This window comes from Budorcas taxicolor, chromosome 5 (assembly GCF_023091745.1).
Source record: "Budorcas taxicolor isolate Tak-1 chromosome 5, Takin1.1, whole genome shotgun sequence".
In the NCBI taxonomy this organism is placed as follows: domain Eukaryota; kingdom Metazoa; phylum Chordata; class Mammalia; order Artiodactyla; family Bovidae; genus Budorcas; species Budorcas taxicolor.
The window spans coordinates 21,431,847-21,456,929 of NC_068914.1; the positions used below are offsets into that span (position 1 = coordinate 21,431,847).

At 37.7% G+C, this 25,083-nt stretch overlaps 1 protein-coding gene across 2 annotated transcripts in view; it reads left to right on the forward strand.

Moving 5' to 3' along the window:
* Positions 1-1,115: 1,115 nt before the first annotated feature.
* DNAJC12 (DnaJ heat shock protein family (Hsp40) member C12) overlaps positions 1,116-25,083 on the forward strand; it is a 41,405-nt gene continuing 17,437 nt past the window's right edge. Inside the window, exons 1-3 of one of the 2 annotated variants that reach the window (XM_052640955.1) lie at positions 1,116-1,202; positions 9,059-9,163; positions 16,231-16,309. In XM_052640955.1, coding sequence (XP_052496915.1) covers positions 9,086-9,163; positions 16,231-16,309 — 157 coding nt within the window. In that variant the 5' untranslated portion in view covers positions 1,116-1,202; positions 9,059-9,085. Of the gene's footprint in view, positions 1,203-8,992; positions 9,164-16,230; positions 16,310-25,083 lie in introns of those variants that run through there. The other variant, XM_052640954.1, reaches the window with a different exon arrangement.

Genomic DNA, 25,083 nt, shown 5'->3' on the forward strand with positions numbered 1-25,083 from the left:
ACAAGTGACATACTAAACCATTTTTCAATGATAATTAAAAATGAATTATTTTTTAAAAAGAGAAAGCACACACACAGTAAAATTACGAAAGTTATAGAAGTATAATGTTTACCTTCCATTCCTATATTTGGATCATCAAGTCTACTTCCCTGAAGATAAATACTCTTATGGGTTTCTTGTGTATCTTTCCAGAGACACTATAGTCTACAGTTATTTTTAATTTTCATATTTTGGCTTCAGAAGGAATCTGTACTTCAGTCATTCTGCTTTTTGACATATCCTTCCATATTTCCCTAAGAGCAAAGGTGCTAAGATTAGAGTGGGAAAGAATGATCCATGCTGAGGGTTAGAACTTAAAAGGATCTCAGAGGTCATCCCATCCTTTGCTATTCCTGGATTAACAGGGACTTCAGCTGGGGGCGTGTCAGAAATGCAGAATCCCAGACCTCTCCCAGACATCCTGAAGCAGAAGTTGCATCTTCACCAAATCTACGTGATTCATGTGCACTTTTAATTTTGAGAATCATTGCTCTGGTCTTGAATTCTCCTTCATAAATCGAGGTGGTGCGGCTCAACAAGGAGCCAGTGGAGAGCTGATACTAGAAATCAGGTTTCCTAACAGCCTTGTCAAGTGCATTTTCTGAAATGCCGAAATTCTGGCCAAATAATCTGATGCAGTGCTTTTATGCATTATGTTCACTAAGAGCTTTGGAGTCAGACACAGCACAGTTCAAATGCTAGGTTTATTCATGGCATACAGTAGGAGCTCAATAATGGTGATTATTCTTCCTGTTGTTACTGTTATTTTATTTTTAAAATTAATAAGTAACTTTGAAGAGCAGTTTTAGGTTTACAGCCAAATTAAGCAGAGTTCCCTTTTATCCTCTGTCCCTCACTAACATTAACAAGAGGATTACTAGCATTTGTCACTGCACTTTGCACTTGACTGAAGCTTCAAAGCAATGTTTCAACAGCCTTTAACGAATCATTTACAGATTCTATTTTATGTCTGATTTAACAGAAAGACCTTTTCCTTTTTTTTTTTTCTTTAAAACATATCCTGTTCCTGTCTCAGAATGTTCTTTTGCTCTGGCAACCAGGTCTGAAAGAGTGAGGTTAAGGTCTTGGCAGGTTCCGTTTTCTTTCCACTGAATATTACGCTGGAACCGGAGCAGCAGATTCTGAAGAAAAGACATTGAGAGGTAGGAGCTAAATCAGAAATGAGATTCCGTTTTTAATCAGAGCGCTCAGCTGATGTCCAAACCTCAGCTTGAGAAGGGAACAGGGGCCCGTGCTGTGGGAAATCAGAACGAACGATTGCAGGGTCTTTCTGGAACTTGGGCTTTGGCGTCTTGGAAGTTAGGGTTCCGAAGGACCGCAAGGGAAAGGTGCCGATTTCGTTCTGCATAGCAGAACTTGGCGCTAGACTGGAAGGAAAACGGAGTAGCTGCTAGTCAGAACGATTCTGAGTTGTCCGCGTGGAGCCCACCTAATTGCTATGGGCTGCCTAATTTCTGTTCTCGCTCGGAGCTCCTGGGGCTTGGAAACTTTTCTAGACTTTCCGTTTGAGCTCTTTTGGCTTTTCCCCCCTCCCTTAAAAGGCTCTGAAATCTATGTGCATTTTTTTTAAGGCATTTCCGGAGGGACATTTCCGGGAGGCCGGAAGTAACGGCTTTCCTTTGTCGCTCCTTTTACACGCCAATTTCCGCGATGTCTTGTGGGAGCTGTAGTCCTGGGACGGCGATTGCCGCCTGGGTCGTAGGAGACTGGGCGGTTTTTCTGGTTCTGAGCCTGGGCCTCTGACGGGCCACATGCGAAGAGCTTTCGCTAAGTTAAAAAGCTCTCTGTGATTTCTGTATTTGGTATATGTATTTTTTTTTAAGTTAAAATTTTTTTTCTTTTTAACCAGCTTGTGTAAATTAAATTATATTTGTTCTTTTAAAAAGCATCCCAAGGGAATTCCCTGCGGGTGCAGTGGGTGGGGCTCCCTGCTTCCGCTGTAGGCGGCCTGGGTTCCATTCCTGGTGGGGGAAGTAAGATCTCGAAAGCCGGGCCAGTAAGGAGATAGATACAAGTTATTAAATAGAATAAAAAGCATACAGAAAACAAAAGTGGTAGGATGACTATATTGACTTCACACTAACAGTTCAGAGAGATGTAAACTGAAATTAAAGGCTTTCTGTACCTGCTCAGCTCCCTCCCTTAAAAGGAATCCATATATTTGATTTTTAAAGAAAAAAATCAGGTGCAAATGTACATATAGTTGACCCTTGAACAAAACGGGCTTTGAAATGCAGGGGTCCACTTACACAGGGAAATTTCTTTTTTGGTCAATAAATAAATGAATTATGAAAAAGTATGCAAAAGAGGTAATGACATCATACTCTTTTTAGACTTTCTTTTTCATTTGATAATTCATCTTAGAGATCTTTCCATACTGCACAAAAAGAGCTATCTTACTCTTTTTAAAAAATGATTGTATGGTATTTCATAACAAAAATACCATAATTTATTCATCCATTGATCTCTTCTTCACCATCCCATTGAGGGACATTTTGATTATTTCCAACTTTTTTCTGTTGCAAACAATTTTGCAATGACTGCCTGGAACATATTTTGGTGTAAATCCACAGGATAAATTTGTATAGAAAAATTATCAAGCCAAGGAGATATATGCTTTATAAAAGTTTACAAATATCACCAAATTGCTAAACTGTACCAGTTTACACTCGAATTCCCAGGTGGCTCAGTGGTAAAGAATTCACCTGCCAATGCAGTAGACACAAGTTCAGTCTCTGGGTAGGGAAGATTCCCCGGAGGAGGGCATGGTAAGCCACTACCTTATTCTTGCCTGGAAAATCCCAGAGACAGAGATGCCTGGTGGCCTACAGTCTATAGGGTTGCAAAGTCAGACACAACTGAGCACGCACACACACACTGATTTATAGTAGTGTCCAGCAATGTATGAAGGTGTTTGCTTCCTCCCTTCTATTCTAGCACTGGGTATTATCAACTTTAGAAATTTTGCCTCTCTGAGAAGTAAACAATGTATCTTCTTTTGAGTGATTAGCAGTTTCATAATTATGAATGAGGCTGCACTTTTCTTGATACATTTAATGGCTATTTATATTTCTGAAAAATCATATCCTTAATCCAGTTTTCTATTGGGTTGTTAATCTTTTTCTTACTGATTTTTTGGTACTTTTGTAAACTGGGGAACTCAGTCTTTTGTCTGTTACGGGAATTGTGAAATTTTTTTCCTTGTACGTTATTTACCTACCTTCTGATTTCGCATTTGTATTTTTTTTTGCCACTACACATCTGCATAAATTTTGTACAGTCATGTTTATTAATTTTATCCTATGGCTTCTGGGTTATTTGGTTATCTGTAACTTACTTTGGTATAAGGAGGAATGGCTCTAGCATCATCATTTTTTCAAAATACTAGCCAATGGCCCCAACGTGATTTTTATTACCTTTATCATTAGAGAGAAAAACCCAGTGAACGTTAAAGATATACCCTACCATAAGATGCTGCAGCAAGTTTAGAAGTTAGTTTTGGGGAAAAGAGTAGAAATAAATAAGTGGTACTCTACTTTTCTCCAAACACATACTAACCTTATATTATTGCTTTTTCAAACAGTACCCCCAAAAGGTTCCTATTATTTATGTGTTTATACTATATTTATATAAATTATTGTTTATTTAATATTTATTAAAGTAATGAAGATTTCTAATCATTATACAACTTGAAAAATAAAAAATATGAAAATGATTTTAAAAATTATGAATGATTGAAGCAGAATTCCCAAATTGACAGAGGGTTATGTATATACAAATATAAAGGAAACTTTTTGCCCAAATCATCCTTTAGAAGAAAATGTAGATACCTTATACTTGTAACCTTACAGAGTTTCTCATACAGTGGAAGAACAGCACTATTCTTAAATTAATACAGTTTTTCATAATATAGTATTTTAAATATATAGGTTTAAGTAAATTTAAAAAGCTGAATGTTATAGGTCATTGGATCATTTTATATATAGCTAAATAATGAAAGTTAAGTATTACATGTAAGCATTTGACTATTTTATATATAATGTATATACTATATTGGAGAAGGAAATGGCAACTCACTATAGTACTCTTGCCTGGGAAATTCCATGGATGGAGGAGCCAGGGGGGCTACAGTTTATGGGTTCTAAAGAGTTGGACAAAACTGAGCAACTAAGCCACCACCGCTACCATGTATATTACGTTCACATGTAATATATACAAATATGACCCCAAAGTCATCCTTTGGGCAGGGCGGATTGTCTCACTGGTGAAACTTAGGCTTTTATTCAGGACTGGATAATGTATTCTTGTCATTTTGCTATTGTTTGATCAAGACTTAAGTGTAGATACAGTGGTGCAATATGTTGAACTTAAATTCTGAAGTATAAACATCATTTAAAAACATGGTGAAAAATACAAGAAGAAATAGCTAAATGTTTTACCATATTTGCCTCCAGGCAGAGGGAGATAGGAGGCAAGTCTTCTACTTTTCTGTTAAAACCTTAGAATACTATGTCCTGAGGCGTGTGGGTGCAAGAGCTGGGATTCTCGGGCTCTAGAGCACAGGCTCAGTTGTTGTGCTGCGTGGGCTTAGTGCTCTGCGCACATGGGAACTTCCCAGACCACAGGTCAAACCCGAGTCTCCTGCACTGGCAGGCAGGTAGCTTCCCACTGAGCCACCAGGGAAGCCCGTTTTTATAACAAGAAAAACATGAGGATGTATGGTTGGGCACTTCCTTTTAAGATTTTCTTTTTCTCTGATTATAAAATCACATTGTATTCATTTTCATCAAGACTTATCAAACTCAACATTTTATGTAAAAATACATAGGTGGCACTAGTGGTAAAGAAACTGTCTGCCAATGCAGGAGACATAAGAGACGAGGGTTTGATCCCTTGGTCAGGAAGATTCCCTGGAGGAGAGAATGGCAACCCACTCCAGTATTCTTGCCAGGGGAATCCCATGGACAAAGGAGCCTGGTGGGCTACAGTCCACGAGGTCGCCAAGAGTTGGACACAACTGAAGCAACTAAGAACACATATAAATATACTAATATATATTTAAATATATACAGCTATTAATTATTTTACTAATATATATTTAAATATATACAGCTAAATTATTTGTGACATGCAGTAATATATTAGTTTTAAGTGTACAACATAGTGATTTGACTTTTTTTTTTTTTTTTTACCGTACTGTGTGGTTTGTGGCATCTTAGTTCCCCAATCAGGACTGAACCTGGGCCAAGGCAGTGAAAGCACCAAATTCTAACCGCTAGACCACCAGGGACCTCCCATGATTTAATATTTTTATATAATCACCACAGTAAGTCTAGTTACCATCTATTGCCATGCAAAGTTGTTACAATCAATGTTTTTATTTTTGGGATATGATCTTGTAACCAAGTCATTCAGTAGTATTATTAATAAAAATAACAAAACCTCAGAGGCGTAAAACAAGATGGGAAGGAGCTTTTTACTGAATTCTGACAGTGAAAATAAATGTGGAAATATCAAAATGAGGAAAATAACCAGTAATGCCATGTAAAACTGTAACCTCACAACATAAAGAACACCTTCAGCTGGGTACTTATTGAATTATGAGCTCTTTCTTTTTAATCCTTACCTTTATCCTAAGGGGTGCTGTGAGTTGAGGGCACTAAAGAGGGAACCATTCAGAGCCAAGGTGTCAAACATGTAGGCCACAGTTTAGTAAATAATATGATAAATAACACAATATGATGCAGGTGTATTCTATTTGTAGAACTGCTTAATTTTAGGTGATTAAAGAAAGTAATGAAAACCTTATGCTTACATGAAATAAAAATTTTGGTAAAACTCAGTTATAGGATGTAGGGAAAATAAAAGAAATCATCAGAGTTCTTTAAAAAAAAGCGCAAAACTATAGGAACTGTGTAAGTGTATAGCCAATAGGCTCTCAGTAAATCCCTACTGACTTACATATAGGTTAGCTTTCTTTTCTAAAAGATGTGCCAACATGAGTGAAAGAATCTAAGAACGAGAGTATTCAGTGTAGTATTTCTTATTAGAGCTGAAGATTTGAAGTGTCTGACACTAAGGAACTGAGATTAAAAAAATAAATACACACATACATACACACACACACATATATATATATACATGTGTGTAAATGCATATAATGAATGCAAAAACGAGACATTGTTGGCAGTGGTTATCTTGGTTACCTCCAGGGAATAAAACTAATGGCTGGAAGACCCAAGGAGGGAGGGACCCTTACCTTTCATCCCTTTTATAGCTTTAAAATTTTTTTGTATGTGCATGTAGTGCCCATTAAGGGCTTCCCAAGTAGCTCAGTGGTAAAGAATCTGCCTGCCAAGCAGAAGACGTGGGTTCAGTCCCTGGGTCGAAAAGATCCCCTGGAGAAAGGAAATGGCAACCCGCTCCAGTATTCTTGCCTGGGAGGTCCTGTGGACAGAGGAGCCTGGTGGGCTGCAGTCCATAGGGTCTCAAAAGAGCTGGACACAGTTTAGAGACTAAACATCAAACAACAGTGCCCATTAAAAATATAAAATTTGATTAAAATTAAATTTAACTTCAAAGTGATGGTTAAGTCATATTGTCAGTGTTTTCCAGTTTTCCTTCCTCCAAATGCACACAGCCACCAGATTAACCTTAAAACTTCACTTTTAACATGTCACATGCTTAAGAAGCTACAGCAGTTCCCTGTTGCCTCCCCACTTGTTCAGCGTCCTCTGCCTGATCCTCAAGGCTCTCCATGTTCTGGCTCTCATCTTGAGTACTGGTCTCAAATGTTATTCTCTTCAGCACACTCTGCTGTAAAGTTGTTTTCTTCACTTTTCCCTGAATATTTTTTCCTACAACACCTTATGCATTTTGTTCCTTCCTCCTTCTCTCCATTTATTCTGTAAGTGCTCCTATGGATTTCTTTTAAAATTTCCCTCTAAACCGTACAGTTTAACATTTGATGAGGTAATATGCTGGGCTTCCCTTGTGGCTCCACTGGTAAAGAATCCACCTGCAATGTGGGAGACCTGAGTTTGATCCTTGGGTTGGGAAGATCCCCTGGAGAAGGGAAAGGCTAGCTATTCCAGTATTCTGGTCTGGAATATGATAGTGCAAAAGAAATAAAGTACAGTAAAAATGGTACTCTGAATTCTCAATTTGGATCTTTTCATGGGCCAGGGACATGTGGTATGACACTCAGGTATTTAATAAGTTATATGAAATATTCAACATTTCATTATTAAATAGGCTTGTGTTAGATGCTGTTTCCCACTTGTAGGCTAATGTAAGTGTTTTGAGCACATTTAAGGTAGGCTAGGCTAAGTTATGATATTCAGTAGGATAGTTGGGTTAAATGCATTTTTGATTTAGGATGAGTTTATGGTGTCAAAACCCCATGCTAAATTGAGGAAGAGCTGTATATTTATAAAACAGGAATCATACCATACTTCTAAAACTTAATATTTGTATTTTTTCTTTTTTCAATTGAGATATAACTTATGCCCAGTAATGTGCATAAGTCTCAATGCTCAGTGAATGTTTACATAATTGCTTGTTACCTTTTTTTCAACTAACAATGTGTGAACATTTCCCAGGTATTAAGTATATTTCTACATTTGAAAAGACCCTGATGCTGGGAAAGACTGAAGGCAGGAGGGGAAGGGGACGACAGAGGATGAGATGTTTGGATGGCATCACCAACTCAATGGACATGGGTTTGGGTGGACTCCGAGAGTTGGTGATGGACAGGGAGGCCTGGTGTGCTGTGGTTGATGGGGTTGCAAAGAGTCGGACACGACTGAGCGGCTGAACTCAACTGAACTGACATCTTTTAAAATGACTATATGATATACTACTGTAGGTGGATCATTATTTAAATGATTGTTGGACAGTTAATTTTTCTACAAAACTTTCATTATTTTAATTGGTAATGATAACTATCATTATTGCTGTATCTTTGTACACATTCTTTTTTGTTTTCTGGCTCCACCATGCAGTATGTGGGATCTTAGTTTCTTAGTTTCTGGAGCAGGGATCAAACTTTCTTCCCCTGCATTGGAAGTGCAGTCTTAACCACTGGACTGCCAGGGGAGTCCCACAGGTCACTGTTTTAAATAATCCTGTTTGTTTGTATGTATCTTGTCTGCCTCCCTCTGTTGCACTATAAGCTCCCTAAGAACTGTTCACTGCATCTTTTTCTACAATCATGCTGAGCACAAAATAGGTCCTCAATAAATATTTGTTGAATGAATAGATTATCAAATGAATTATCAAATGATCTCTTAGTCTATTTCTTTCTACTCTTATGTGTGTTAGTTGCTTAGCCGTGTCTGTTTCTTTGTGACCCCATGGACTGTAGCCCTCCAGGCTCCTCTGTCCATGGGATTTTCTAGGCAAGAATACTGGAATGGATTGCCATTTCCTTCTCCAGGGGATCTTCCCGACCCAAGGATTGAACCCCGTCTCCTGCATTGCAGGCAGATTCTTTACTATCTGAGCCACCATGGAAGCTTGTCTACTCTTAAGCTGTTTAAAAAATTATGAAATATTCTTAACACTCAGAAAAGTGCTCACTATTCATATTTAACAAACACTAAGATTTTACCATAATGCTTCAATTTTTTTTCTATTCCTTAAGGAAAAAAAGAGGTGAAAATATATCAGAGGTGAAAAAATGGCCAATTTGAGGAGTATGTAAAAATGGATAGTGTTTATCAGCTTCTAAAAGGAATGGTTCATTTGCATCACTTACATAAACTCAAACTACAGATCCCAGCCAGCACTGCAACAGTTCCGCACGTGGGCTATTCTTTTCTCTTGTATAAACAGCCAATGAAAACTAGAGTTTACAAAGGTCTAGAATGACAGCTGGTGTGTTGACTGTGGCCAGCCTTAAATCTAGTTAACTGCCGTTTGAAACGCGCTGCTGTAAACCAGATCTCAAAAGGCGTTTCCTGTTAATTCTCAGTTCATTGTGCCTCTTGTTTCAAAGGGAAGAAAAACTGGTTTAGTCATCTCAATGGATGCGATACTGAATTACAAGTCGGAAGATACTGAAGATTACTACACATTACTGGGATGTGATGAACTGTCTTCGGTAAGCAATGAATAATGCTGTTCTTTTTCACAACAGTGTTTCAAGTTTTATTTAAGGTTTTAACATTTTGAACTTTAAGTCACATTGCCTAAAAACCTAATCATGTATTATTTTAAAGCTCTTTTGGCTCAGAGAAAGGACTTAAAATAGAGTGTTGGGTCTTTTCTTGAATAGTGTCCTCTTTCAATTTTCTGGACACTTCTGATTGAATATGTGTATTCTTACACATGGTCATAGACTGTTTTCCAAATATACTAAAAATATATATTTGAAATTTTATTGTAATTGCTATTGGCAGTGTTTCATAGTATATACATAAGCTATATCTTTATTATGGTAATGTACACTGTAATTGAGATGAAATTTAATTTTCTAGTAATGATTTTAAAATGTTTCATTAAAATATGTAGTCTTACATGAGCACGTAAGTTATTTAAACCAATAAACGTCCTTTTGGGTTAATAATTCAAATTGTGTAAAAGGAATTACTTCTTTAAACTGTGGCTTCTGAAACAAAGTATGTGACAACTCTGTAATTGTTCATTTGATCTATAATAGAACAATGTTTTAAAGGTCCCTATGGATAATTATAAGGTCATAAAAGTTTTTCACATTATGGAAAGTTCATTTATAATTTTACTTCCCAAAGGTAACATTCTTAATGTTTGGTAGATTAGTCTCCAGACTCTTTCCTATGTATTATTTTTGAAGAACATGTTTACTTTTTACCCATTAATATTATAATAAGGATTTCTCCATGCTACTAAAGGTTCTTCATACGTGGGTTAATGATTGCATAAAATTTTATTTTACTATTGTACCAAAACTGATTATTCTCTTATTGTTAAACATTTCATTTACAGTTTTTTTAGTATTTAAAATATTGTTTAGATGAGTATGAAATATATTTTATTACATTATTAAATATATTCACATTGTTTTATATTTATGAGTATTAAAATATTTATTTTATTACTAAAATATAACTATTAATATTAAATGCTTTAAAGCAAATTAGTTTTCTATTTATCTTTGTTTTATAAGGCTGGAGTTAAGTAATAAAATATACTTAGTTTTGTTTGGCAAATCGAATGCAGTATTGGATGCAAAGATTGAAATCTCTATCTTCATCACCCTGAGGAAGTTAGCTTAGGTACCTTGTAGTTAAACACCCACACACAAAAGAGGTTATAATATTCTCTTAATTGCATATTTCTTCTTTAGGGTAATATGTTACTTTTGTTTTCTTTAGGGGTGGTTTACTTATATTAATTGAGAAAGCTTATCATGTGTTATTCATACTTTGAATTATACTCTTGCCAAATAATTTTTGAAGGAACTATTTAAATCGAAGGAACATAATTTAATTTGAAAGGTTTCACAATTTGGATTTTTTTAAAAATATTGTTATGCTAGGTTATAAAGTAAAGGTTGTAATATCCCCTAAATAAATCTCTTTAGTCAGGCTTCTGTAGTTATGTTATTGTCTTTTCAGTTTACAAAGAAAGATTAGTTTTGAAAGACTAAAAAAATGATCCCATTGTTTATTTATAATGTTTATAACAGTTTCATTTTGTCGTGACCAGTTATAATGCTTTTTTAAACTATTATTGTGACATTTCCTTTACTTGATTTGTGTTGTCTGGATTTTCTTTGCTTCGAATATTCCTTGGTTTGATACTCTAAAAAATTAACCAGAACTGTTTCTATCCAAAAGCAATTTAGCAACTTGATACTTTGATACTACTTAAAACAACTGAGACACACATAATTCTTTTGCTTAGTATACAGTTCTTACACTTTAAAGCTTGTGTTGGAAATTAATAAATGACACATGTAAGGCCATGGAAGAATTTCCATGCTGTTGAGTAGAAAACAAATACTCCCTGTTCAGAAACATTTACCAAAGTTTAAGGAAAGAATGTCTGAAAAGACTTTGGAGAGGAGATGGGGTGTGAAACGATTCTGCATTAAAATTTAGATGCATGGAGCAAGACGCAGAGGGCATTTGAGTGACCAGGGGAAAGCTGGAGAAGATCCCTTAAAGTGGGAATCAAATTAGTCCCTATTGCACATGAGTATTTCCTGACACAGAGCAAAATACTGTGCTATTAGGATATGCAAAATATAAGCTTTTAAGTTTTAAAATTTAATTTCTAAAATTATGTATGTTCAATAAGGAAATGAGGAGTATAAAGAGAGCACAAGGAAAAATGCCAACCCAAACGCTTAATGTTTGGAACTATGATATATGCATGCCATTTTATACATGCATATATATATATATATAATTTTGTATAAATAAGTACATGTACATGTATACATATTTATATGTTTATCTTTATATATGGGCTTCCCCAAGGCTTAGCTGGTGAGAATTCGCCCGCAATGCAGGAGACCTAGGTTCGATCCCTGGGTCGGGAAGATCCCTTGGAGAAGAGAAAGGCTACCCACTCCAGTATTCTGGCCTGGAGAATTCTATGGACTCTAGTATAGTCCATGGGGTCTTGTGTCTGGAGTCAGACTGCCTGAGTTGAAATCCTGGCTCTGCAACTTACTACCTCTGTGACTGGGAAAATTACTCTCTTATATTTCGTTTCCCTAATCTGCAAAATGGGAATAATAATAGTACCCACCTCACAGAGTTGCTGTGGGAATTGAAAGACATGCTATATTTAAAGTACTTAGAACAGTACCTGGCACACACTAGGTCTCAATAAATCTTAGCCATTATTTATAATTATTTTATTTTATTTATTTGGTGTAGCTTACAGAATCCTAGTTCCCCAACCAGCGACTGAACCCAGGCTCATGGCAGTGAAAGCATGGAGTCCTAATCACTGGACTGCCAGATAATTTCCTCATTATTTTACATATACATATATATACATATATGTTACATGATTCCTTTTGAGTAAAACATTAAGATTTTATACCTTACACAATGCTTTATAGCTTACCTTTTCCTCATAGAATGTTTTATATAAAATTTCTCAGATTATTAAATATCTTCTACTACAAGAAGATTTTTTTAATGACTGCAAAATATGCCATCCTATAGCCCTATTACAATTAATTTTAACAATATCCTATTACTAGGCACACAGGTTTTTGTTTAAAATGTATAACTTTTTATTCATTGAACCTTCTTAGAACTAAATCCATTCTCTACCTTCAATTATCCTCTTAGCCAAATTCCTATAATTGAAATGGTTGGATTGAAAAGTATGAAAAAAATTAAAGGATTTATATATTTTGTTGTTGTTGTTCAGTCGCTATGTTTGACTCTCTGTGACCCCGTGGGGTATAGCACACCAAGATCCTCTGCCCTTTCCTATCTCCTGGAGTTTGCTCAAACTCATGTCTATTGAGTAAATGATGCTAACTAACCATCTCATCCTTTGCTACCTCCTTCTCCTTTTGCCTTCAATCTTTCCCAGCATCAGGGTCTTTTCCAATGAGTTGGCTCTTTGTATCATGAGGCCAAAGTATTGGAGCTTTAGCATCAGCTTTCCAATGAATATTTAGGGTTTATATCCTTTAGGATTGATTGGTTTGATCTCCTTGCTGTCCAAGGGACTCTCAAGAATCTTCTCTAGCACCATAATTTGAAAGCATCCATTCTTTGGTGCTCAGCTTTCTTTATGGTCCAACTGTCACATCTGTACATGACTACTGGAAAAATCATAGCTTTGAGTATATGGACCTTTGTCAGCAAAGTGATGTCTCTGCTTTTTAATATCCTGTCTATGTTTATCATAGCTTTATATATGTATATCTCAATTGATTTATAGAAAATTTGCTAAAATTTGCTAAAAATGTTAAAAGAACATTTAAATTCTTCCCAGGAAAGCACAGGTCAGTTCATTTCCTTGTACCCTCAGTGACACTGGTTATAATAATCCATGGATGTTTTGACTTTTTGATGATGAGTAAAGTTGATATTTATTGTATATTTATTGGCCAGTAGAACAGACAGCTTTCCAGATCATTGGACATTGTGTCAGAAATGCAAAATTCAGTGGACTTTGACAGGAAGGGCCTCAGTTGTCCATGAGCTGCTCTTGGCACCAGGAACATGGGGTAGTGATGCCAGGAGATAAATAGAATGTGCCCAAGACAAACTAAGCCACTTTATTGGTTAGTTTCCCCAGAACCAGCCCTACACAGGAGATCTGTGATAAATTTTGTGGCAGTAAAATATGAAAAGTAATGATAGACTGATATGCACTATTCTTAACTTTTAAAAATTGGATAGGAATGAAATAAACAACAACAAACCCCTCAAACTCTCTATGTTTGATATATAGGTATAGTTTCTATCCATTTGTGCTATTAATTTCCCCAAGATAGATACATAAATATATAATGTGTATAAAAATGTGTCTTGAAGGATTCTATCATAGGGGAAAAGGAGTAAAAGTGTTTTTAAAATTTTATCATGTTATGTTTGGCTGCACTGGATCTTCGTTGCTTTTTGGGGTCTTTTTCCAGTTGTGGTGAGCAGGGTCTACTCTTTGTTGTGGTTCAAGGACTTCTCATTACTGTGGCTGCTCTTGTTGAGAAGCGCAGGCTCTAGGCATGTGGGATTCACAATTTGTGGCACACAGGCTCAGTAGCTGTGGTTCTCAGGCCCTAGGGCATGGGCTCAGTAGCTGTGGTACACCGGCTTAGTTGGTCTGAGGCATGTGGAATCTTCTTTGATCAGATATTGAATTGGCAGGCAGATTCTTATGCATTGCACCACCAGGAAAGTCCAGGAATAAAGGTTTTTAAAAAAAAAAAATTCTGTATTGATGGAAATCTTTTCAAAGAGAGTTTGTGAGTACTTATAAATTACTTGTTAATTAAAAAATGCTATTAGATTCTGTAAAATATTTAATATTAAAAACTTTTAAAACAAGTCCCAATCTCAATATTCTTTGTTCTATTAGCAGGTTATGGTGACAGGTAAAGTGAGCACCCCGGAAGAGGAAACATAACTATAGTTCTTCCTAGGATATCTCTCTCTTCCTGTTATTACAAGGGTCTCCCAGGACATACTTAAAGGAAGAGAACAGAGATATCAATCTGGGCTTTAAACATACTCATATCTAATACTGTCTTTGATTGTAAAAGTGAAGATTTTTTTTATGAGAGTTGATTAAGGATGACATGGAGCTGATATAAATATTTCTCCCATGATTCTTATGACAATATTGAACTGAACTGCTTGAGAATTTAATTCTCAAATAAGGTAATTTGCTTTCATGAATTCGTGCATAGTAAATGTGGAACTTGCTAATAGGTCCTAAGCCTGAAGAACTGGCCCATGTAAAACAGTGGTTAAGTTGATGGGATTTGGGGATTTCCCTGGCAGTTCAGTGGTTAGGACTCCTCACTTTCATTTCTGAGGGCCGTGGTTTGATCCTTGGTTGAGGAACTAAGATCCCACAAGCTGTGCAGCCAGCCAAAAAACAAAAAGAATTATTGGATTTGAATTCCAACTGCTTAGTTAACAGAAAAAGCCTTTTTTCCCAGTATCAAGTTAAATGAGTTCAAGGAACTTAACCACTGATGTTTAATTAATAGCTATTAAGTTCTTACTGTGATCAGGCTTTGTGTTAAGTGCTGGAGTTACATTATTCATGAAATGTAAAGATGAGGAAATCTAGGCACATGGAAATTATATAACTTGCCTGCACCCGACAGAGCAGAACTGGGATTTAAAGCAATTAGATAGTCGGACATGACTTAGCAACTAAATAACAACAAAAAGTCAGATACTAAGAGCCACATAACCACTTTTGCATTCTGATGTTGACATTACAATTATAACTGATAAAGCCAAGTCTTGATAATTCATGATAATAAGGATTAGATGGGTGAGTGAAACCCAATAAAAATCATAGATGGCCCTCAAACCTCATTTTAGTTTGGGCGGAAATCTCTGTTTTTTCAGTCAATATCTCTAACCAAACTGTTTACTGGTAACAAAATGATCAAGTTTATCCTGTTTTTCTCCCCCCTAAATTGTGAAACATTTTTTTCTTTGCAACTTTATGGGGATATAATTGACATATAGTACTGTAAGTCTGAAGTGCAGATTACCACAAGTTTACTGAATATCCACCATCTATATAAATACCAAATTAAGAAATAGAAATTTTTTCCTTGTGATGAGAACTCTTAGGATTTACTCTTTTACACCCTTCATATACTACATATAGTAGTGTTAATTATATGTATCATTTTTTACATTACATCACTAATACTTATTTAACTGGAAATTTGTATCTTTTGACTACCTTTATTTAACCCCTCCATCCCCAGTTGTGACATTCTTTTTGTGTGTATGTGTGAAATTCTTAATAGAAAAGAACAGGACAAAAAAAGAAGAAAGAACTTTATAATGGGTAATTTATAAACTGGACAATCATCTTGAATAACAGAGGTGGCTAAACATCCTTTGAAGAACTCAGGTGTGTAAACACACCTTCTATATATTGTTAGGATGGCACCCCACTGCAGTACTTTTGCCTGGAGAATCCCATGGACGGAGGAGCCTGGTGGGCTGCAGTCCATGGGGTCGCTAAGCATCGGACACGACTGAGAGACTTCTCTTTGACTTTTCACTTTCATGCATTGGAGAAGGAAATGGCAACCCACTCCAGTGTTCTTGCCTGGAGAATCCCAGGGACGGGGGAGCCTGGTGGGCTGCTGTCTATGGGGTCGCACAGAGTCGGACATGACTGAAGCGACTTAGCAGCAGCAGCTGCAGGATAAACCTATATGACCACTTTTAATGTTTAAATTTACTGAACTTATAGGTGTCTTGTGCCATCATCTAAATACAGTAGCAAGGTCAATTGTCATTGCATACTACTATTTGAATAAGAATGTTTATTGGATACCTTCTGAATTTTGTGATTGAGAAAATAATTTCTTAGACTAAAAAGTCAAAATACAAATAGGAATCAAAATAAAAAGGTAGGTGTTCATGGTGGCTTTTTTGGGAAGGACTGACACCCTACTTTTCCCTTTATGCCGTTCAAGTTGGGTTCCTCATTCATTAATTTCTGTTTTAGGTTGAACAAATTCTTGCAGAATTTAAGGTCAGGGCCCTGGAATGTCACCCTGACAAGCACCCTGAAAATTCCAAAGCTGGTAAGTGTTTAATAATGGTTGCTTTTCATGAAAATGTATAGCATATAGACCTAAAAAGCCAGTGAATAGTAGCTTCATTTTCTTTTATCTATTTATGCTCAAAATTATTCTTTCATTTAATGCCAAAGAGTGTTTTATGCACTATTGGATGGAGGCTGAAGAGGAAACCGGGTAGGGTCTTTTTTCTCATAGCAGTCACTTAATATTCATTTATCTTTCTGCTATAACGTGCTGCTTCATGGTTTACAATTTGTCCAATTGGGACTTCCCTAGTGGTCCAGTGGTTAAGACTCGGTGCTTCCAGTGCAGAGGGTGTGGGTTTGATCCCTGGTTGGGGAACTAAGATCCTACATGCCTAAATAAATAAATAAAATAACAATAAGAATAAAAGAATAAAAAAAATGTGTCAGTTTTATGCTTCCTTTCACCAATTTTTGAATGTTAACAGTGACTTCCATTTGTAACTAGGTGGTTATCTTAATGAGAACCTTGCTGTGTTTTCTTCTGAATAGGTCTGTATATATTGTATAATAATATATTCATACATTTGCTTTTTCTTTATCATATTTTAAATTTCATGATCATGAATTTATACATAAATGCTTTTGTGTATCTCAGCTTGAAAAAATACAGATAAAACAATAATCCTTTCTTAACCTCTCTCCCTCCTGCTTCTTCTCTATCTTTGTACTTCCCTTTAGAGCCAATTTTCCTGAAAAAGAAATTCACAGTTGATACCGCTACTTCCCTTTCAGCCAGTTTTCAATTTATCCCAGTTTGACTTCCTCCTCACCTTTCTAGGAAATGGCACTTGTAATAGTCACTAAGAACTTCTTGGCTGCCAACTCCTTTTAGTCCTTGTCTTCCCTGAGCTAGCATCAGAATTTGGAACTGTTGATCATGCTCATCTTCTTGAAACTCCTTTTTCTTAGCTACCAGGATATGCCCTTATGCTTTTCCTCCTACTTCTTGGGCTCCTCTTTCTGTTTCCGTTGTGACTTCTTCCCTTCCGTCCTGAGATTCCCTTCTAAAATCTCTTCTGAGGACTTCCCTGGTGGTCCTGTGGTTAAGACTGGGCTTTCCAATGCATGGGGTATAGGTTTGAGGCCTGACTGTGGAACTAAGATCCCATATCCCTTGCAGCCAAAAAAAGTAAAACATAAAACAGAAACAATATTGTAACAAATTTAATACAGACTTTAAAAATGGAACACATAAAAAAAATCTTTAAAAAAATTTTAAACTCTCTTCTGGGCTTACTCCCCACTTTTTCTCTAGAATTTTGTTGAAGTCTGTGGTTTTCAGTCCTCAGTTATTTGTTGATGGCTTCCCATTTTATCCTTAACTCAGTTCTCATTCCTCAGTTTCAGACTGTGGCTTTGACTGCTTTTTGAAAATATCCTTTTGAGGACATTTCAATATCTCTCTGTCAAAAACTGGCCTCATTATTCATCCGTCTCTCACCTTTTATGTGCATGCTCAGTCACTCAGTCGTGTCCATGTATGTACCACCCTACTATTGGTATATGTCTAATATGTGTATACCTATGATTTTTTTTTTTTTTGCCATGTCTTGGAACATATGGAATCTTCCCTGGGCAGGGATTGAACCTTCACCCCCTACAGTGGAAGGGTGGAGTCTTAACCACTGGACCATCAGGGAAGTACTATATGTGATTTCTCTATAAGGAAAGTATGATTAAGACCTGTCTGCTGCTGCTGCTGTTTAGTCACTAAGTTGTGTCCAGCTCTTTGCAACCCCACGGAGTGTAGCCCGCCAGGCTCCTCGGCCCATGGGATGTCCCAGGCAAGAATACTGGAGTGGATTGCCATTTACTTCTCCAGGGGATCTTCCTGACCCAGGGATTGAACCTGCATCTTCTGCATTAGCAGGTGGATTCTTTACCCCTGGAGCCATCAGGAAAGCCCATTAAGACTTGTCTTTAACTCCACATTTCACAAATGGTAAAACTCAACTCCTTTTTATTAAAAAAAAAATCCCTTATCTTAAAGCTCTTAATTTTCTCTAGAAATCACTGATCCCTTTGATTGTATAAATGGGTTATTTTCCAATGTATAGAGTCAACTTTTGTTAGATACTTAACTATTACCATTGCACATTTGATTTTTCCCCTTTTTATGAAGACATAACTTACTTAAAGCAACTGTGAAAAAATCGTAAGTATAAACTTGATAGATTTTTGTCTACATATAACCAGTTTAACCACTGCCCAGATGAAGATGTAGAACATTTCTGCCACTCCAGGAAAAGTCCCTTTTCATGTCCCATTCAGTGCCAGCACCCTTTCCCATTGTTGGATATTTATCATCATTGATTAGTTTTGCCTAGTTTTAAGTTTTATATACCTGGAATCATATGGTATGTACTCTTTTGTGAAGCTTCTTTTGCTTTACCTTGTGTCTGTAATCTTTACACCTTGATTGTGCATGTAACAGTGGTTCATTCTCTGTCATTGCTGGGCCTTGAGGCATAAGCCCCTTCATGTACCCCTCCCCACATCTCCAGTCTCATTTTCTCTTCACCACCACACTTACAGCCCTATGTTTCAGCCACTCAGCACTACTTTGGCTCCTAGGGACATTCCTGGTGGTCCAGTGGTTAAGAATCTGACTCCTAGTGCAGAGGACATGGGCTCAATCCCTGGCTGGGGAACGAAGATCCCACATACCACAGAACGACTAAGCCCGAGGGCCTCAACTAGAGAGTCTGTGTGCTGCAAACCGAAGAGCCCATGTGCTCTAGAGCCTGCGTACCGCAACTAGAGGGAAGCCCGTGGGTCACAGTGGAGAGCCTGGGTGCTGTAGCTAAGACTCGACTCAGCCAAAAATGAATCTTTAAAAAGTCCCAGCATTTAAGGAATTATTTAAAAGAAGAAGAAAAAAAAACTACCTTGGCTCTTTAATGTGTCCTGATGTCTACTCTCTAGACCTTTATACTTATTGCTTTTTCAGCCTGGAACATTCCTGAGGCCTGCTTACTTCCCTGCCCTGCTTTTGATTGGCTGGGTCATGCTCCCAAGTCAGGTCTCAGCTTGGCCATCACTTCCTCTGGGATTCATGTGTGCCCCAGCTACCCAGAGCCCCCTGTACATATGTCAGGTGGCCAACTGCATATTATATTGTTAGCTTGTTAACTGTTTGCTTATTAATTATACTGGAGGCTGTGTGAAGCTGGTCTTGTTTATCTAATTCAAAATGGTATGGCTTGCACCCAAAATAGCATGCATAGCACCTGCCATGGAGGACAGCTACTTTGTGCACAAACTTTCTTGAATGAGTGAAAGAATGAACTCATGAACATTTCTGTAGGAGACGTATATTAGTTACCCTTCTAGAATTTATATTAAGATAGTATCTTAGCATAAAACTGTAAAAATTTGATAAACACTTAAAAAAATCACCACCACAGATTATTCTTTAGCTGGGTTCTCTTCCAGTGAAGCATGGTGTTGAGTTGTTTTTCTGTCACAGCAAATGATTTCCATTAAGGATACATGATGAATCATTGTGCAGTCATTGCCATTCTAGTTGCCATGGTGATGGGAGTTCCATGTACCGGGACCTGAAGGTTTCCTGTTCAGAGAAACACTGGACTGTGTAAATATTGTTTAAAATGAAAAGATACACAGACACTAATATCTTCCTTTGTTCAGGCTTGCAATAGATAGATGATTCAACCTTTGGATAGAAATTGTTTTCAAACATGTTCAAGCGTCTATTTACTTAATTTGGATGAACATGACTTCCTGAAAATTTAAGTCGTTCTTTACATACTTGCAGAAGGGTTAAGGTTACTGATAAAAAATACTTTAAAATGTGAAACAAAAATTCACCCTGATGCTGGCTTTAGCTTGACTGAAATCCAGAATATATTGGACAGATTTTGGAAACACATTTCATTAAGGTAAAAAGCTAAGCCTGTAGAGCAAATGCAGGTAGAAGAAATCAAACTTGTGTAATATGCCTTTTTGGCTTGCTAAATGTAGTCTCAACCATTGCCATTGGAATGACTGGTTTGGTAGCATGATGGAGTGGTAGACAAGAACACGGGTCTGTCTGTCTGCATTGCTCCTAGCTCCTACTTATGAACTAGTTGATTTTGGGCAACCTCTTTGAGCCTCAGCATTCTCCTAGGCAGAATGGGAGACTAATAGCATATTATCACCTCTTCTGTGTCTGTGTGTGCTCAATTGATCAGTCATGTCCGACTCTTCGTGACCCCATTGCCTGTAGCCCGCCAGGCTGCTCTGTCCATGGGATTCTTCAGGCAAGAATACTGGAGTGGGTTGTTATGCCGTCCTCCAAGGGATCTTCCTGACCCAGAGATCAAACCTGAGTCTCCTGCATCTCCTGCCTTGACAGGCAGATTCTTTACCATTGTGCCACCTGGGAATCTCATGTATCTGCTGTGAGGATTAAATGAGGTATTTTGCATGTGGGAAGAACTCAATGGATGTTGGCAATTATGATTCAGTGTACTTTTCTTGTCCTGTGAAGTACTGCAAGATAAAAATTTAACAAAATGGGACAGTTTTTTTGTAAGTAAATATTAGCCATTTTTCTCATAACAAAACTCTAAATCTAAGGCTTTTTGAGATCCTCGTTTTGCAGTGGGTGATGCAGGCAGGACTGGTCATGCTATAGAAATTGAGTCACTGAGATCAAAAGCCGCTGGTTGGTGCTCATGCCAGTCCTGTGTGTACATGTGTGTGTGTGTGTGTGACACTAATGGTTTCAAGTCAACCCTTTATTAACTTCCCTTTGACCTTGAAGAGATTTCAGACTAACTTAAGGACCTGTGAAATGGTATTTTTGTTATTGATTTACAGGCTTCAGAGACATCTGAATATTTGAAGAAGGGGAACTCTTTGTCTTTTACTAACTGAAATCTTTCAATCTCTCAATGTTTTCCTACTTTGAAAACTCTTTATTGCTTTTTTTCTCTTAGAATAAAAATAACATACGGTATTAAATAATGTTGAAAGTGAAAGTCTGCTCTTATCTCTTTTTGCCAGAGAACCACTGTTAACAGTGGATATATTTTCCTCCAGATTGTTTTCAAAGCATATCCTGACTTCTCATTATTATTTCTCAAGTAATTTTAAGTGGCCTACAGTTAAAATGTGGCTATTATAATAATATAATTTTTATTGTGAAATATGAATTAAGAGGACCTCTGTATTTTCAAAGCAGATCTGGCGTTAAATTGGAATGTTTCTTAAGTATTCCATCATCATTTGCTTGTATAAGCTTATAAAATGAAATCTCTCTTCCCAGAACTGGTACATGTTTATCTTGTATGATTCATTTGATTAGATGGTATATTAAAGGACAAATATAAATCCAAGCTCATTTTTATTAAATGTGGTGAAGGTGTGGAACAAAGAAAAGGCCACCTAACAGGAAAGGTAAGGTCTCTTTTGCTTTCTGCTTATCATCTGCTGTTGAGGGATTGACATAAGAATAATTTCTTTCATTCCGGAAACTCTGAAAAATGAGGCCAACAGTAATGTGCAAAGAGAAGGTGAATCGTAGATAAAAATGTAAATTTTTACAACCTCTGCTCTAGTAGTCACTGGTGTGTGCATCCATGGTAATAATTTAATGAGCTTTTTATTTCTGTTGGAAAAAGTGACATCTCGTTTATATCTTGGTACATTTACATTGTCGTCAGCAACAGGAAGGATTACTCACTCGAGCTGGCAGGTGTTGCAAGATGTTTTTTATGTATTTGTTTTCCTTCTCTTTCAATAGCCCCACCTTTAGGATTTTCCTTTTAATCCATCAATTGCTACTACCTCCAGCAGTGATATTAAATATTTAATGATATATTAAGCACCTGTGCTGCTCAGCTTTGGACAGGGTCCAGGAGGAACCCTGCCATGTTGGGCAGTATCTCTGGTTGCTGAAGGAATAGCTGAAGTAGTGGTTTTGGGGGATGAGAGCTCAGGAACAGTAGCCCTTTACCAACTGGGGTACAGAAGTATTTCAGTAGTTTCACAATTGGTATGGTGGTACCATCAGTACTGACTGTACATTGTCCTAACATCTTTGGTTTCAGAGGATATTGACTACTTCCCATGAGGTATTTTTAAGCACTGTCAGGATAATTTTAATTATTTTTCCCACTAACACTATTAAAAGGTGCCTAATTCACAAAATGTTTTAAGGGTATGTCACTCTTTTGGTGCTTGGAGCTTAGGTAATAGCATTCTATGAACATCTTTATATTCACATTCAGATTGGAAGCATCTGCTCATTCATTCATTGAACAAATACTTTTTGAGCACCTGCTACCCCTCTTTAGTACAAGGGAGGCAGCAGATAACAAAACAAAGTCTCTGCCCTCATGGAGTTTGCATTCTCATGGAGGATTATAAACAAATAACTGTACCTAATGTCAGGGGGTAGGTACCATGGGGGCTTTCCAGGTGGCACTAGAGGTAAAGGACCCTCCTGCCATTGCAGGTTAGACATAAAAGATGCCGGTTTGATCCCTGGATTGGGAAGATCCCTTGGAGGAGGAAATGGCAACCCACTCCAGTATTCCTGCCTGGAGAATCCCATGGACAAAGGAGCCTGGGAGGCTACAGTCTATAACGTCGCACAAAGTCAGACATGAGTGAAGTGACTTAGCACACACTGAGGTACCATGAAGAAAAGTAAAGCAGAGTAAGGGAGATAAAGGAATGGGGCTGATGGGGTGGGCAGCTATTTTATGTAGAAGGTTGGAGAAAACTCCATCAACAAGACAATACCCAAGCTGACATCTGGAAGAAGTAAGCTGTGTGAGTGCTTAGGGTAAAGTGTTCTTGGCAGAAAGGACAGCAAGTTCCAAGTCCTGGGGCTGCAGTGTGCTTGGTGTACTCAAGGAACATCAGGGCAGCTACTATGGCTGCAGCGAAGGAGATGGGCAAAGTAGGAGGAAATGAAGTTGGAGAAGGAAGAGAAGGGTAGAGAGCAGGCAGAGCATGTCAGACCTAATAGCCATGGTGAGAATTTTCAGTTTAATTCCAACAAAAATGAAAAGTAAAAATGGAAGTGATTTTGAGCAGAGGAGTGATATTATGTGACTTCTTTTACTTTCTTTTTTCTTTAAGATCATTTAAAAAAATTTAAAATTTTATTTATTTATTTGGCTGTGCTGGTTCTTAGATGTGGCACACAGGATCTTTAGTTGCAGCATGTGAACTCTTAGTTCTGGCATGTGGGATCTAGTTCTCTGGTCAGGAAATGATCCCAGCCTCCTCTATTGAGAATGTGGAGTCTTAGCCACAGACTACCAGTGAAGTCCCTCTTCCTTTTTTTTCTCCCTTTTTTGGCCATGCTGTGTGGCTTGCAGAGTCTTAGTTGAACCCAGGCCCTCAGCTATGAAAGTGTGGAGTCCCAGTCTCCAGACTACCAGGGTATCCCCTATGTAACTTATTTTTGAAAAGACCACTCTGACTGCTGTGTAGAAGATAAAGCAAGGCAAAGGCAAGGAGATGAGTTGAGCAGCTAATATAATCATCCAGCCAAGAGAGGATGGTGGCTTGGACTAGAGTGATGGCAGTGGAGGCAGGGGCAAGAGGTCAAAGCTTGGGTATGGTTTAAAGGTATACTGACTCCACAGATAGAGTCAACAGGGCTTGTTGATGAATTAGAAATGAGATGTGAAAGAAAGAGAAGAGTCAAGGATGACCCCAAGTGTAGAGGAAACTAGTGAAGCATTTCCTGACCCCTCAAGCACAATTAATCTTACTTCTGTATTTCTCTTTCGCACACTGTACTGAAATGATTTATTTATATGTCTGCTTCCTTACTAGACTCTAAGTTTCTCAAGGGCACAACCTGGATCTTAGTGATGAATGATGACATTTTCATTATCCTCAGAGATGAAGGAGAAAGTGGGGATTAGAGGGTAACATGTACTGCAGGAAAATGGAAGGGGCAGGAGGCAGTCAAGTGTAGCCTGGTGAGCACCAGCTGGAGAGCCTGGCAGGCCTGGATTTGAATTGTGGCTCCATCACTTGTAGCTTAGGACAAGTTACATTAACCTCATTTAGCTTTAGATCATGTAAAATGTGAATAATACTAATATTAATAACATGCACTTGATAAGGTTGTTGTGAACAAGAAACTATACTCATCCCACCCCCTAGTCACAGAGTAGTCACCAGAGTCCTGGTTTGAGTTCCAAGTCACACAGCAAATTCACACTGGCTATTTATTTTACATATGGTAGTGTGCATGTTTCCACGCTACTCACTCCATTCGTCCCACCCTCTCCTTCCCCAACCCCTGACAGTGTCCATAAGTCTGTTCTCTATGTTTGCATCTCCATTGCTGCTCTGCAAATAGGTTCATCGGTATCATCTTTCTAGATTCCATGCTGCTGCTGCTTGGTCGTGTCCGACTCTGTGTGACCCTATGGACTGCAGCCTGCCAGGTTCCTCTGTCCGTGGGATTCTCTAGGCAAGAGTACTGGAGTGGGTTGCCGTGCCCTCCTCCAGGGAATTGTTCCAGACCCAGGGATTGAACCTGCGTCTCCTGCATTGCAGGGAGATTCTTTACCGCTTTCCAGTATTCTTGCCTGGAAAATTCCATGGACAGAGGAGCCTGGTGGGCTACAGTCTAGGGGTTCACAAAGAGTCAGAGACGACTGAGTGACTGAACACACACACACATACGCAGGAAAGATTGTAACTTATCCAATGTTTGTAAATGTCTATCCCATGAGATAAATTATGTCTGTTGCTCATATCTGCATTGTC